Source organism: Schistocerca cancellata, chromosome 6, assembly GCF_023864275.1.
Source record: "Schistocerca cancellata isolate TAMUIC-IGC-003103 chromosome 6, iqSchCanc2.1, whole genome shotgun sequence".
Taxonomy (NCBI): domain Eukaryota; kingdom Metazoa; phylum Arthropoda; class Insecta; order Orthoptera; family Acrididae; genus Schistocerca; species Schistocerca cancellata.
In genome coordinates, this window is record NC_064631.1 from 369,946,236 (window position 1) to 369,961,056 (window position 14,821).

The following is a 14,821-nucleotide window of genomic DNA, read 5'->3' on the forward strand; positions in this document are numbered from 1 at the left end:
TCGATACCTTGAACCGTTTACGCAATAAAAGGGGTGCAAATTTTAGCTGATTCAGTCTGTACATGTATGATGGTCACGAGATTTATTCAGTATTGTTATCTCTGAATGCTTGATAGTTTAAAGTCTGGAAAAACGATAGTCGCACTCGAATGGGCTCGAGAATTCTCGATACGCTGCAGAGCTCGATACGGCGTCCAGCCTACAATGACATTTGAGTCTCTTCGAGCGAGTGCTAACAATATACAAAGGATTACGAACTAAGCACAATGAGAAGTACCAGAAACGGAGCGAGTACGAGCCTTATTTGTGGGTTTCATACTTCACAAATCAAGGCGCCGCTGTTACATAAGTGCTGACTGGTTTTCTTCGTTCTCGCTGCAGTTCCGCAAATATGAGGATCCTGAGTAATGGCGCTGCTGTCACTTCATACACGTTGACTCGTTCTCTCTGAAGCATGCAGGAGTGGAAGACTAGTCGTAACACGATCTTGCTACTGTAAAGTGGCATTGACCAGTTTTCAGGAAGAAATGGAGACTGTAGCGGGTTCGTCTATGCACGGGGAAGTCAGCGCTCGTGCAGTCGCACGTCGCACCGGCATTCCATACACTACTGTTTGGTTGGCACTGAGGCGTACCCTCCGATGCTATCCGTACAAAATGCATCGGCATCATGAACTGTTACCTGGCGATTTAGTGAAGCGGAGGGCATTTGCGGTGTGGGCGTTTCAAAAGATGGCGAAAGATCGCGATTGGTCGAGTAACGTGTTGTGGACCGACGAAGCTCATTTCACGCTCCGAGGGTCTGTCAACGCCCACAACTGCACAATTTGGCCTACCGAAAATCCTAGAACTGTCGTGGAAACTCCATTGCACGACGAGAAAGTCGCGGTATGGGTTGGATTTACCACATCTACCGTTATCGGGCCTTTTTTCTTCGAGGAAATGCGTGATTCTGGTTTGTAACTGCTACCGTGACGGGTGAGAGGTACGCCGATATGTTATAGAATCGCATCATCCACAGCCTGGCTGATAAACACCTGCTGGAACGTACGATGTTTATGCAGGATGGCGCTCCACCCCAGATTGCTAGACGCGTGAAAGATCTCTTGCGCGCGTCGTTTGGTGATGATCGTGTGCTCAGCCGCCACTTTCGTCACTCTTGGCCTCCCAGGTCCCCAGACCTCAGTCCGTGCGATTATTGGCTTTGGGGTTACCTGAAGTCGCAAGTGCATCGTGATCGACTGACATCGCTAGGGATGCTGAAAGACAACATCCGACGCCAATGCCTCACCATAACTCCGGACATGCTTTACAGTGCTGTTTACAACATTATTCCTCGACTACAGCTATTGTTGAGGAATCATGGTGGACATGCTGACCATTTCCTGTAAAGAACATCATCTTTGCTTTGTCTTACTTTGTTATGCTAATTATTGCTATTCTGATCAGATGAAGTACCATCTGTCGGACATTTTTTGAACTTTTGTATTTTTTTGGTTCTAATAAAACCCCATGTCATTCCAAGCATGTGTGTCAATTTGTACCTCTCTATCTACTTTATTCCGTGATTTATTCAGTTTTCAAATTTATACTGACTTTTTGATCATCCGGTACTTGCGAACTTTTGTACACGCCCTCCGTTCTAAGCGAGTTGACTCGATTTGTACCCGACAACAGACTCGGGTGACCAGTGGCTGGGGCGGTGATTCCAGACTCGAGCCTACGGGCACAAGGAGACGATGAGTTCGTCAGATGACTCGCTGGCGAGTTTAAAGCGAATATACGGAGCTCATTTGTGATCTCTCTGGGCCGGCTGCAGGTGTTCGAGGTGAGCGGCGTGCGGGGCGGCGGAAAGGTGTGCCTCGTCTTCCCCGAGGGCCACATCTGGCTGCTGGACCGCAGCTTCCAGTGGCACCACCTGGCCGACAGCTTCAGCGCCTACTTCCGCATGATGCTCGTGCACCAGGGCCTGCCGCAGTGGCAGCTGCGCTTCACCACCATGGGGCTCACGCCCTGGGCCGAGGTTGGTTGGTTGCTGCACCTACCTCTCAGCTCCGAGTTTGCATGTTGTCAGGGAAGGACGACCTTACACTTCAGTTACCCTTACATTTATCTGAAACACGTATTCACTGTCGTAAGCCGGTCGCGGTGCACCCTCCGTGGGTGCTGATACGTGCTTCAACCCGCCTCGATAGTGAATCTCTGATGTATCCCTAAAGTATTGTGTATGATTTTGCAGCCTTCCATAACATGGGCATGGAGACTCTTGACATCTTGTACTGGGGTTCCATACACAGGAGCTTCCGAATGCCTCCCCAAATAGAAGACCAGTGGGTTTAGGTCCGGAGAGCATGGAGTTCAGGCAGTTCGTCCATCTCTACCTATCCCTCTGTCACCGAATCTGTTATTGCCCGGCCTCCACGCTCTCCGGATCTAAACCCACTGTACTTTAATTTGGGGGTGCTTTTGAAAGCTCTTGTGTATGGAACCCCAGTAAAAGATGTTCAGATTCTCTGTGCCCTTTTTATGGAAGCCTGCGAAACCATACGCCATACTCTCACCGCATCCGAGATTCACTATTTAGGCGAGCTGATGCATTATCAGTACCCACGGAGGGTTTATTGAACATCTCCTATGAGAAAGAGATGTATGTGGTATGCTGGTGCGTTCTGTTCGAGGCTGGCCGGTGTGGCCTAGCGGTTCTAGGCGCTTCAGTCCGGAACCGCGCGACTGCTACGGTCGCAGGTTCGAATCCTGCCTCGGGCATGGATGTGTGTGATGTCCTTAGGTTAGTTAGGTTTAAGTAGTTCTAAGTTCTAGGGGACTGATGATCTCAGATGTTAAGTCCCATAGTGCCCAGAGCCATTTGAACCATTCACTGTCGTAAAGAGTCAGGCATCCCTATGAAAAAAATAATGGAAATGAGAAGTAAGAGAGATAAAAGCAATGATGGCTATAAAGAAGAGATGTAGTCAGTGTTTACCTTTCATGCTGAAGACTTAATGACTAACCTGATAAAGACATTAAAATGTGGCAATAATTAATAGGAAGCAGCAAAACAGGGTCAAGTGCCAGGCAACGAAAAGCATAACTGTTCAAATAATTTTACGATATTCCCAAGTTAGCTCTTTATTCCCATGAAGTAATGAGTGGAGTCGACGATGGATGTCAGATCGATTCCATATTCATATATTTCCAGAAGGATTTTGATACCGTTCCTCACACGCGACTATTAATCAAATTGCGTGCATATTGAGTATCGTCTCAGTTGTGTGACTGGATTCGTGATTTCCTCTCAGAGAGGTCACAGTTCGTAGCGATAGCCGGTAAATCATCGAGTAGAACAGAAGTGACATCTGACGTTCCGCAAGGTAGTGTCATAGGCCTTATGCTGTTCCTGATTTATATAAATGATCTAGGTGATAATATGAGCTGCCCCCTTAGATTGTTTGCAGATGACGCTGTAATTTACCATCTAGTAAAATCATCAGACGATCAATTCCAATTACAAAATGATCCAGAGAGAATTTCTGTATGGTGCGAAAAGTGGCAATTAACAGTAAACAAGGGAAAGTGCGAGGTCATCCAGCCGGCCGAAGTGGCCGTGCGGTTCTAGGCGTTGCAGTCTGGAACTGCGAGACCGCTACGGTCGCAGGTTCGAATCCTGCCTCGGGCATGGATGTGTGTGATGTCCTTAGGTTAGTTAGGTTTAACTAGTTCTAAGTTCTCGGGGACTAATAACCTCAGAAGTTGAGTCTCATAGTGCTCAGAGCCATTTGAGATCATCCACATGGGTACTAAAAGAAATCCGATAAATTTTGGGTATACGATAAATCGTACAAATCTAAGGGCTGTCGATTCGACTAAATACCTAGGAATTACAATTACGAGCAACTTAAATTGGGAAGACCACATAGATAATATTGTGGGGAAGGCGAAACTAGGACCGCGCTTTGTTGGCAGAACATTTAGAAGATGCGACAAACCCACTAAAGAGACAGCCTACATTACACTTTTCCGTCCTCTGCTGGAATATTTCTGCGCGGTATGGGATCCTTACCAGGTAGGGTTGACGGAGGACAGCGAAAAAGTGCAAAGAAGGGCAGCTTGTCTCGTGTTATCGCGCAATAGGGGTGAGAGTGTCACTGATATGATACTCGAGTTGGGGTGGCAGTCACTGAAACAAAGGCGGTTTTCTTTGCAGCAAGATCTTCTTACGAAATTTCAATCACCAACTCTCTCTTTCGAATGGGAAAATATTTTGTTGACACCCACCTACGTAGGAAGAAATGATCATCATAATAAAATAAGAGAAATCAGAGCTCTAACGGAAAAATTTAAGTGTTCCTTTTTCTCAGGCGCCATTCGAGAGTGGAATGGTAGAGAAGTAGTATGAAAATGGTTCGATGAACCCTCTGCCAGGCACTTACGTGTGAATTGCAGAGTAATCATGTAGATGTGGATGTAGATGTTCTCCAGAAATAAAAGTTGACGACAGAGAATTTCTCAAAAACAGATCTTTAGACATTTAATAAGAGAATAACATTTCATCAGCAATGAAGGTCTCGAATGACGAATTAACGTAATTAAATAATTTATAACTCAGAATAAATTTGAGGCGTTAACATAACAATCTCACTGGAGCTTTGCAATAGTAATAACCGTAAGTCAGGATAACAAATGATGCAGAACTATAATAAAGAGAGAAACAACCTGAAAAAACTTAATCGTTAAAACACCAATTTGCACAATCAGTAAGATTTGGCAAAACAAAAACTGTGAGATGAGGCGTTGCAAAATGTCCCCCAACTAAGGTAGGTAAATTAAAAGAAACGCTGTTCTCAACAGTTAGCAGCCAACACAGAAGAAGATGAACACACAAATAAAATATTTAATGTGATGGTCAGAAGAGGTAAATGTACATTGTGAATTTTCTGGTGAGATCCGAAGCAAGTTTAACAAAGTTCTCAATGAATAATTATTCTTCTGTGATCCTCCTGCAGTAGCCTTCAATAAGATGTGCCAAACTTAGCGTGCTTAGGCTAACTTCCTTCTCAGCGAGCTCCACTAAGTTAAGAGAAAGGCCTGGGCTGCAGGAACCCGTCAGAAGTCGAAAGGCACCAAGACGAACATGCTCACTGGGCTTGCAACGTACCACACCCGACCCATCACTCGTGTCAACCCACAAGTCACTTCACCACAAGCTCTGGCGATGCGCTTAGTCGGTAATGGGGCAACTGTCCCCTGCAAGAGAAATTATCAATCACCGCCTTGCACGGTACGATATTGAATATTTAAAAAAAATTGTAAAATCTATTCAGTGAACGCTATATGGAAAAATAACATGCACTTACGCAAGGCTTCTTTATACAATCTACAGAAATATCTCCACTATTCAGCAGGTTTCATTTTTAATAGGCTTCCAGCAGAAATGAAAAAAAAAGAGTGATAAACCTCCAAGATGCAACTCTAGGTGAAGGGTTCTTTGTGGCACACTTATTCTGTTATGTAAGGGAGTTCCTTACTGTAGGCGATAATTTTCTCTGCAGTGTGTAACATTTATGCGTATAGTCTCTCATAATTTTGCGTGTTTAATTAATTCTTTTGTTTATAAAATTTGAAAACAGCATTCTGTAAACTATGTGCTGACTCGTCCCGTGACCAAGTAGCTTTGGCTCGCATAGGTCTCACAGAACGTAAAAGATAAATAAATAAGAATAGCAGTGACACAGTAAATACAAGTGCTGCTAGGTTCCATGGGCGACAATCTCTTACACGTACGAATAAGAAAAACGTAGACCATTCGTAGGACGTTTTTCTAGAACAGAACTGGGATAAAGATAAACAAACGGAAGGATTGTTGTGAAGAGTACCCACAACAGAGAGTAACAACGGGTTGAATCATCTTAACGGAATCAAAACAACGAACACCGCCAAATTAAGAAAACTAGGAGAGTACACATAAATGCAGGAGATGCAAACAAAAGCAATAAAATGGCTTAAAATCAAACAAATCCTGGATGTGGCACGTCTGGTGCCTTGTACGTGCTGACACAATTAAAAGTAGCTCGCATCGCCTTTGAATGCGAATGCAATATTTCGACTTCTGAAATAGGGTAAACGGCTACAATGCACTATTATATGCAATAATCTATTGTTAGCATTATTCTGTTAGCTTTTCGTTTTATTTTATAAGTGAAGTTGGACGTTGCTCTTTGCGGTCTGCAAAATGACTTTCTCGATAGAAGAAAGATTTGAAATTGCGGAAGCATATGTGAAAACAACTTCGATTAAGGAAACTCGCTAAATTTTCGGGGTCAGGTATCCAAACAAATTACTAACAGCAGAGAGAGCGATACAGGATTTGTATAAGAAGTGGTGCACCTATGGATGTGTGCGAAATGTAAAACGAGAAATAATTCCTTCACCTCGGACACCAAAAGTCATTCCAGATATTCGCCGAAGGATTGTTCAGAATACAAAGAAGTCTACACGTAAACTGGGCCAAAAGGCGCGTGTAAGTAGGAGGAATAATTGTCAGCAGACATTGAAAAGTCTTAATCTGATGCCATATCGTGTGACTGCTGTGCGGCAATTACGGGAGGAGGACAGAAACAACAGATTAGTGCACTTGGCTGTAGCATAGTTTCATCTTTCCGGTCATGTGAACTCACAGAACAGTACGTTCTGGGCAACGGAGAACCCCAACATTGTGTGTCAGTGACAATACAATGATGAAAAAATGGGCGTTTGGTGCTGTGTAACAGGAACGCGCATCATTGGACCGATATTTTTTGACACTACCATCGACACGGTTACATATATGGAAATTTTTGATACGTTTTGTGCTCAACTCACTGAATATGAAAGACAACAGTGCCCCTCCCAACAAGATGGGGCAACACGTCACTCGTCTAATGTATCCCTGAGACGAGTTCATAATGTCTTCACTGAGGAACGAATTGTCAGCAAACATTTATGGCCTCCATTTTCGCCAGATCTAACAATATGTGATTTTTTCGTGTGCGGGCACTTGAAGAGCAAGTTCAGTGAAACAAATCCACACCAATACAGGAACAGAAAGACAACATCAGCCGTGAAGTTGCCATCATCCATATCGGAACTTTACGCCGGTGTATCTTAATGTGCTTAGACAGGCATAGCTGTGTACTGATGTAGCAGGGAGGTCGTTTTCAACACCTTCCATGAATGTATTTTTCAGCAAATTTTTCACTGTAAATAAATCTGTAAATAAATGGTGTTCTACACAGAGTACGCGAAAGAACTTGCCCCCCTTCTAACAGCCGTGTACCGCAAGTCTCCAGAGGAACGGAAGGTTCCAAATGATTGGAAAAGGGCACAGGTAGTCCCAGTCTTCAAGAAGGGTCGTCGAGCAGATGCGCAAAGCTATAGACCTATATCTCTGACGTCGGTCTGTTGTAGGATTTTAGAACATGGTTTTTGCTCGAGTATCATGTCGTTTTTTGAAACCCAGAATCTACTATGTAGGAATCAACATGGATTCCGGAAACAGCGATCATGTGAGACCCAACTCGCTTTATTTGTTCATGAGACCCAGAAAATATTAGATACAGGCTCCCAGGTAGATGCTGTTTTTATTGACTTCCGGAAGGCGTTCGATACAGTTCCGCACTGTCGCCTGATAAACAAAGTAAGAGCCTACGGAATATCAGACCAGCTGTGTGAATGGATTGAAGAGTTTTTAGCAAACAGAACACAGCATGTTGTTCTCAATGGAGAGACGTCTACAGACGTTAAAGTAACCTCTGGCGTGCCACAGGGGAGTGTTATGGGACCATTGCTTTTCACAATATATATAAATGACCTAGTCGATAGTGTCGGAAGTTCCATGCGGGTTTTCGCGGATGATGCTATAGTATACAGAGAAGTTGCAGCATTAGAAAATTGTAGCGAAATGCAGGAAGATCTGCAGCGGATAGGCACTTGGTGCAGGGAGTGGCAACTGACCCTTAACATAGACAAATGTAATGTATTGCGAACACAGAGAAAGAAGGATCCTTTATTGTATGATTATATGATAGCGGAACAAACACTTCTAGCAGTTACTTCTGTAAAATATCTGGGAGTATGCGTGCGGAACGATTTGAAGTGGAATGATCATATAAAATTAATTGTTGGTAAGGCGGGTACCAGGTTGAGATTCATTGGGAGAGTCCTTAGAAAATGAAGTCCATCAACAAAGGAGGTGGCTTACAAAACACTCGTTCGACCTATACTTGAGTATTGCTCATCAGTGTGGGATCCGTACCAGATCGGGTTGACGGAGGTGATAGAGAAGATCCAAAGAAGAGCGGCGCGTTTCGTCACAGGGTTATTTGGTAACCGTGATAGCGTTACGGAGATGTTTAACAAACTCAAGTGACAGACTCTGCAAGAGAGACGCTCTGCATCGCGGTGTAGCTTGCTGTCCAGGTTTCGAGAGGGTGCGTTTCTGGATGAGGTATCGAATATATTGCTTCCCCCTACTTATACCTCCCGAGCAGATCACGAATGTAAAATTAGAGAGATTAGAGCGCGCACGGAGGCTTTCAGACAGTCGTTCTTCCCGCGAACCATACGCGACTGGAACAGGGAAGGGAGGTAATGACAGTGGCACGTAAAGTGCCCTCCGCCACACACCGTTGGGTGGCTTGCGGAGTATAAATGTAGATGAAGATGTACATTCATACTCAAAAGTATCCGAACGACCTGAATTGCATTTCGCCTGATTCGCATGCAACCGGCATACCGCAGCTGTCTAGCAGGTCCTCTAATCGCTCCTCGGTGCAGTCGTTTGACTATTGAAAATGGTTCCAACAAGTCACCACTAGAAAAAACTGCTCTGTATCGCAGTAACTCAAGATGTAAAGTAATACCACGATGCTACTAATATCAGGGAACACCTTATCACAGATAAAACTGTCCTTAAGACTTGTAAGCTCACATTTATTACAATAAATAACATACCTGAAATGTTACCACTCTCATTATTGCGTCAGATAGGTAATGCACGTAGTAAGTTCGTCGTATTCATGATTTCCTCTTTATAGTAACATACAGTACTTATTATTTCACACAAAATGACATTAAAAATTTAAGTTATTCACAAACAGCTAGTTGAGAATATGTATGAACTTCAAATGATACGACGAAACTTCTCGTTCTGCATATGGATTCAAACCCAGGTTAGGCAGACTAAGCAAAGATTTCGTGACTGACCCAAACTGTCATTCCTGATTAGGCATACAGAGAGTGATATACCTCGATTTTAGACAGTATCGGTTAGCAAATATCAGCTTTAAATTACATAACGCAAACATTTTTAACGGACGCGAATTCCTCCCCAGCATCTCTTGTCCCTGTTAACGAACTACGAGAGATGTTAAATATTGCTTCTTCACAAGTAACTTACTTGAAATGCCGTGAGGTAAAGCTTTGTGTTGGACAGGGATTCGAACCCAGAACCTAAACGGATTGATATCGAAGCACAACCAACTGTGACGTATCAGATTTCCTTGGCAGTGGCCAGATGTTTTAACTGAAGTGACGAGAAGAAACATAATTTTTTTCCTTCCCAGGACTCCAACCCGGCACCTATCGGTATGATATCCTAGAGAAAACGAACGTTAAATTTGGGTTTGTTGCACCAGTAGCGACATGTGAGCATGTTAGAACTAGAAATAATATGACGAAAAGTTCAGTGCACACTGGGAATAGAGCCCCACACATATCGTTGTTGACTACACACAAAGAGACGTCAGCTACCGAATTTTTCTCCACCAGCAGCTCCGAATAACATCTTGAACAAACAGTGATCTCGCAAATAGTTCTGTGTCCCACTGGGAGTCAAAAACGTCAGAATCGTTAGTTTGACAACGAATGAAAAAAAAATTAAAAATCAAAATTATAATCCTGCAGCAGATAGGTGTTCTCATGCTAGAGCTTGATAATACATAATGAAATCTTTAGTGCCGGGCCAGGATTCGAACCCATTCACGCGCAATATGTGGAGATGTTCAGAAATCTGCAGTTTTGTACAAACAACAAATTGTAGCCGAGCTGTATTGTCATGAAGGGATCAAATTCCGCGTTAAGGGCGGTCTGAGTTGTATTCTCAGTTCAGAACCAATTTTATCGACATACAGAAGCTCAGATAAAAGATGGAATAAGTGTCCTGCGACGCTACATAGCGTTTGTTTCGTGACTAGAAATGAATAACTAGTATAAGAAAGGTTATTGGTGATAGAGTTTCTACATGTCGCCACTCCAGACCTTATTGTGGTTCAACCTAACGTCTACTTGGCAGAGAAGGAACATCATCTTTAATGTGAATTTCGGACCACACTGCCATTATATCTTCTTCACTTGGTGTAGTCAGAAGAGAATGGAATCTTTCTCTCCCTATCTAAAATCATTGACAGAAGTGGGAATCGAACCCAGTACATAGGTACAAAAGCCTACCATCAGTCCAACAGACCACCAAACCCTCTTTTCTGTGACTCAGTTTCCTATCGTAACGGCGTTGCGCCACACTGGATGAGAATTCTGACACACAGGCTCCTTGTAGTAAATTGCAGCATGTTCAGTAAATTCATTTACTTGGTTGACCGAATCACCATGAACTAGCTGCTTCGGCTACCCAGTGCATACATTCGACTCTATTTTCTAATCACCGAAATAAAATCACGTAACTGCCACCTACACAGAACTGCCAACAGTGTAGGATGCAGAAATTTAAATAGGAAGTGTTCCTTTCCACTTGAGCTATTCTGTTGCGCTATCTGTTTGTAAAAAACGTCGTGCACGGCAAAAGAAAAGCTGTAACTGTTTCTTTCAGATGTCTAGACCCGGCCATTTGCATTATCTCGCAGCGCTGTGGTATGCAGAAGTTCTGTAGGATTTGTTGTTCAGCTCTGGAGCTGGTGTAGCTATATGTCAGCTAGTAGCGTAATGTAACGTGTCATGCACCATAGACAAATGTCGCGAGTTCGAGTAAATTTACTGCTAATTTTTTTTAAAACACAATTCTGCTGTCTGCTGAAGTTACCAATCTAATGGAACTTTGAACATAATTCCCTTTACTTCTCAACCCAAAATAGTCGCATGTGGAAAAAGGGCTAACTTCTGTGACATTTTGTTCTTTCCAGGTTTATAGACAGCCACGCAGCAGATGCGTCTCGAAGCTTTTGTATTATGTATGAGGAGAGTGCATCGTGCCCAAATATGTCAGAAAAATATTTTCTACATTAGCTGTTGTGTGGTAGTGGCATTTTATTCTTCTTCAAACATTGTTTGACAGCTTTAACTCAGAACAAGTTTTCTACATACATGTAATCAATAAACTGCATGTGCATCGTCAGACTGTTATAGATAACATCAGAGAATTCGCATATATCGTTGATGATTAATTTCGCTCTCATGTTTAATATTGTTTCAACAACACTAAAGGAAACCTTACGAAAATTGTGTACTGTATTATAAGAAATGAAATAAAACTACCCACGATAACCTTACGACGAAAGTCTGTTTTAATAGAACTGAGTATCTGTACACAAGCATGCCTCTATCGACACGAATTAGTAAAATACTACTCACTTAGATTTTGATTCGGTCTGTGTTTAATTGGTATGCTGTGTCATACTCAAGAGGTATGCAAATGCGGCATTTGATAAATATAGTTATGTATTTCTAGAAACCCAAAATTTGCTTGTCAGCAGCGGAAAGAGGCGTTACCTATTGTGCAGCATTGTAAATTTTTCACCATTGCACTATGAGCCGAAAGTATTTTCTTGCGATTTCCTTATTGATGTTTGATCTGACTGCTTGTAGCTCTTTCACAGAATGGGTAAAAACACTGAAGTCAGTGAGACTGGAACTGCAAACCATAACAGAAGTTTTTCCACAGGTCAGCACGTTACCACAGAGCTGGCGAAGAGGTATGTGTCTTAGCTTCCTCTTACGAGGCCAATGGTGGCTAGAAGTCATAAACCGCTATTTAAAGGACGAGAATAGTTGCGATTACCACCTGCAGCGACTTTCCTGGGCTGAAAACCGTAAGTTTACAATCTTTTGTTACACCTGAAGCGATAATAACTGAGATTATTCAATGGAAATGACAGGTAAAATCAAGTGAACTTTGAGGCTTAATTCCGTGCACACAAGGAAGTAACTCGTCGATCACAGAGTTGCCAAACATACGTTGCCTTGTTGCCAAATCTCAGTTACAGTACCAGTAGGAAGAAGACGAACCGATGTGATCCTACAGTGGGCTGGGAAGTGACCATAACTGGTGTCTCCAAGTCGCAGCTGCTACGGCCTGGAATACATAATGCGTCTGATTCGCATTTCTGTAACTAGGTTTAGGGACTGGAGCGTAGTTACTAATAATACTCAGAATCGACTGCAAACTTAAGCATAATAAATTATTAACTCTCATAGTTGTTTTTATATTTCTTTCGCAAGTGTACTCAAAACTAAGAAACTCATTCACAGGCGTTTTCTTGCCTCGCCGATAGTCGAGCACAACAAACAAATAAAAATAAAAAAAGAATGTGTGTGTGTGACAGAGAGAGAGAGAGAGAGAGAGAGAGAGAGAGAGAGAGAGAGAGAGATGGGGAGGGAGAGAGAGATAGAAATAAAAAAGAAATGAGAGAGAGAGTGTGTGTAAACAATTGTTGCAAGGAAATTGAATCATGGTATGTAAAGAAATCTTTCATTTAAAATGACATGTTCCACATCATTACGAAATGTTGTATTCATGATCTATGGAACAAGAATTAATCTAATCTAATCTAAATACATCATATTGATGACTAGCCATGAAGAGTCATGAATTACCAGAATTTTTGCCAATACCAGTAATCAAACCTAAACTTGAAAATAAAAGACGACAATTTTTGTAATAAACCTGGACTCCTATCAAGATCCTTTCGTCCCTGTTAGCTAACCACGAAAGATGTCTGATATACCTCCACTCTGAAGTAAAACAGTGTGCATGCATTTAAAAATGAAGTGCATGATGTGAAGTTCTGTGACAGAGATACGAACCCAACACGTAATCGAATGTTAACTAAGAAAAATCGAATGTTACGTATCGGTTTTTCTTACGAGCTGCTAGGTGTTTGAATCTAAAATAAGGATACAAACTTTTGTGACTAAGCGACAATCGAACTGCACACCTACTGTGCATCCACGAATATAGCTTAAGTATCAGTTGCTTACTTACCAACAGTAAGATGTGTGCGTGTCTGATCAGAAATAACGATACCTATTGCGATTGTTGGCAACACATGAACAGACATTAAAAATGCACGTTAATTTTCACTAGCAGGTGGGTGTGCACTTGATAGGGCTTGAAATGAAATTATGAATATTTTTGTACTGGATCCTTTGGAGGAGACCTAGAGAAGGTTGCAGTCTTGGGAAAAGGGACGAAATGATTGAACTATACTGTTCTGAGAGATTCAGATCCTCGGAAGAGGAGATACGAATTCGAATCAGAGTCCAGCACCAAATTTTTCAGCGTCTCTAGTTCAATCAAGTACAAGTAAAATAAGTGACCTGTTCCTTTAAATGGCTAACGGTTCATCAAATAAAATAAAATTTTCTAATGTAAGTAAGTTTACTGGCGACTGTATTTCTGTTTGCCATGACTTCCGCTATGTCATTTCCCAATGTAAACCGGTTCTGCCCAGTTGGTAATGAAGGAACATGATGTTTAATGCGGATTATGGATTATAATGTCTTTCTCTTGAGGTTACCAGAGGTAAAATAAATCTGTTTCTGCCTCTTAAAAGTAAATTCCTTTACCCACGCAGTGCACCTGTGATAATTCGTTCCACCAGACCATTGTGGCCACATTTCCCAGACTCAAGAGTGTGCTGAAACGGATGATGTGCTCAGCTTACAAACTTAGTCACGGTGGAAAAAATGCGGGTCTATTAAATGGTTAAGTAGAAGCAAGCTTCTGAAGCGGAGATTACGCTATTCTCATGTCAACAGGATGTAAACACTGTTCTAGGCATCATAGGCTCGAAGGAAAGCCATTTTAATTTTTCACAAATTGAGCAAATTTCTTAGTTCGAGAAAATCCACTGTGAAGTGTGAAGTTACCGGATAATTCGATTATTACCGTCATTGTTACTATCATTTTATTCATACTGCTGCAAGAACACATGTGCTTGAAGATCATTGAATGCCTTTGGTCACTATAAAAGTAGTTTCCCAAAAAACAAGTTCTTTCCCTGTCTACGGAATCCTTTTCATGTTAATATCAAACATCAGCAGTTACTCGTAGATTACATTAAAACTAAAGTAATTGATGAAGATGTTACTTGATAACAAAAAGTCGCTGCCTTTCTTCATTTACTTGCGCCTAGAAATGGCTATCGAGTACTGTCAAACCAAAATAGAAGGGATCTTACTGCCTTCCGATATACTTCGCTGTCAGTTCTTCCATACGATTTGGTCGACATGACCTGTTTCAAGTTGTGTATGACAGACAATGTTTTAGAAAATCAATTGTTTTCCTTTGAAATAAACAGAAAGATTTTCATTCTAAGCTATCCAAGTACAAAATTTTTGCAGTATTAATTCAAATTTAATATTCGCTTCGATAATGTTGGAAGTATTTCACAGTTGCAAAACTCGCATCCCACTCATTGACCTTACACTTAGTTGCTGACCATAAATTCTAGCTCTGAGTGACACCAGTTTAAGTAACCTAATGTAGCGAAGACTGTTTGCCAGTGCTCTTTCTCACCCGAAAACACGCAACTAACTCATTTGGCTCCATAAGTACA

General features: G+C 42.0%; 1 protein-coding gene across 1 annotated transcript in view; it reads left to right on the forward strand.

The window, feature by feature from the left end:
- Positions 1 to 14,821, forward strand: part of LOC126088331 (tubulin polyglutamylase complex subunit 2) — a 140,166-nt gene that overhangs the window by 63,350 nt on the left and 61,995 nt on the right. The window contains exon 4 of the mRNA XM_049906464.1: positions 1,819 to 2,022. Coding sequence (XP_049762421.1) covers positions 1,819 to 2,022 — 204 coding nt within the window. The remainder of the gene's footprint in view (positions 1 to 1,818; positions 2,023 to 14,821) is intronic.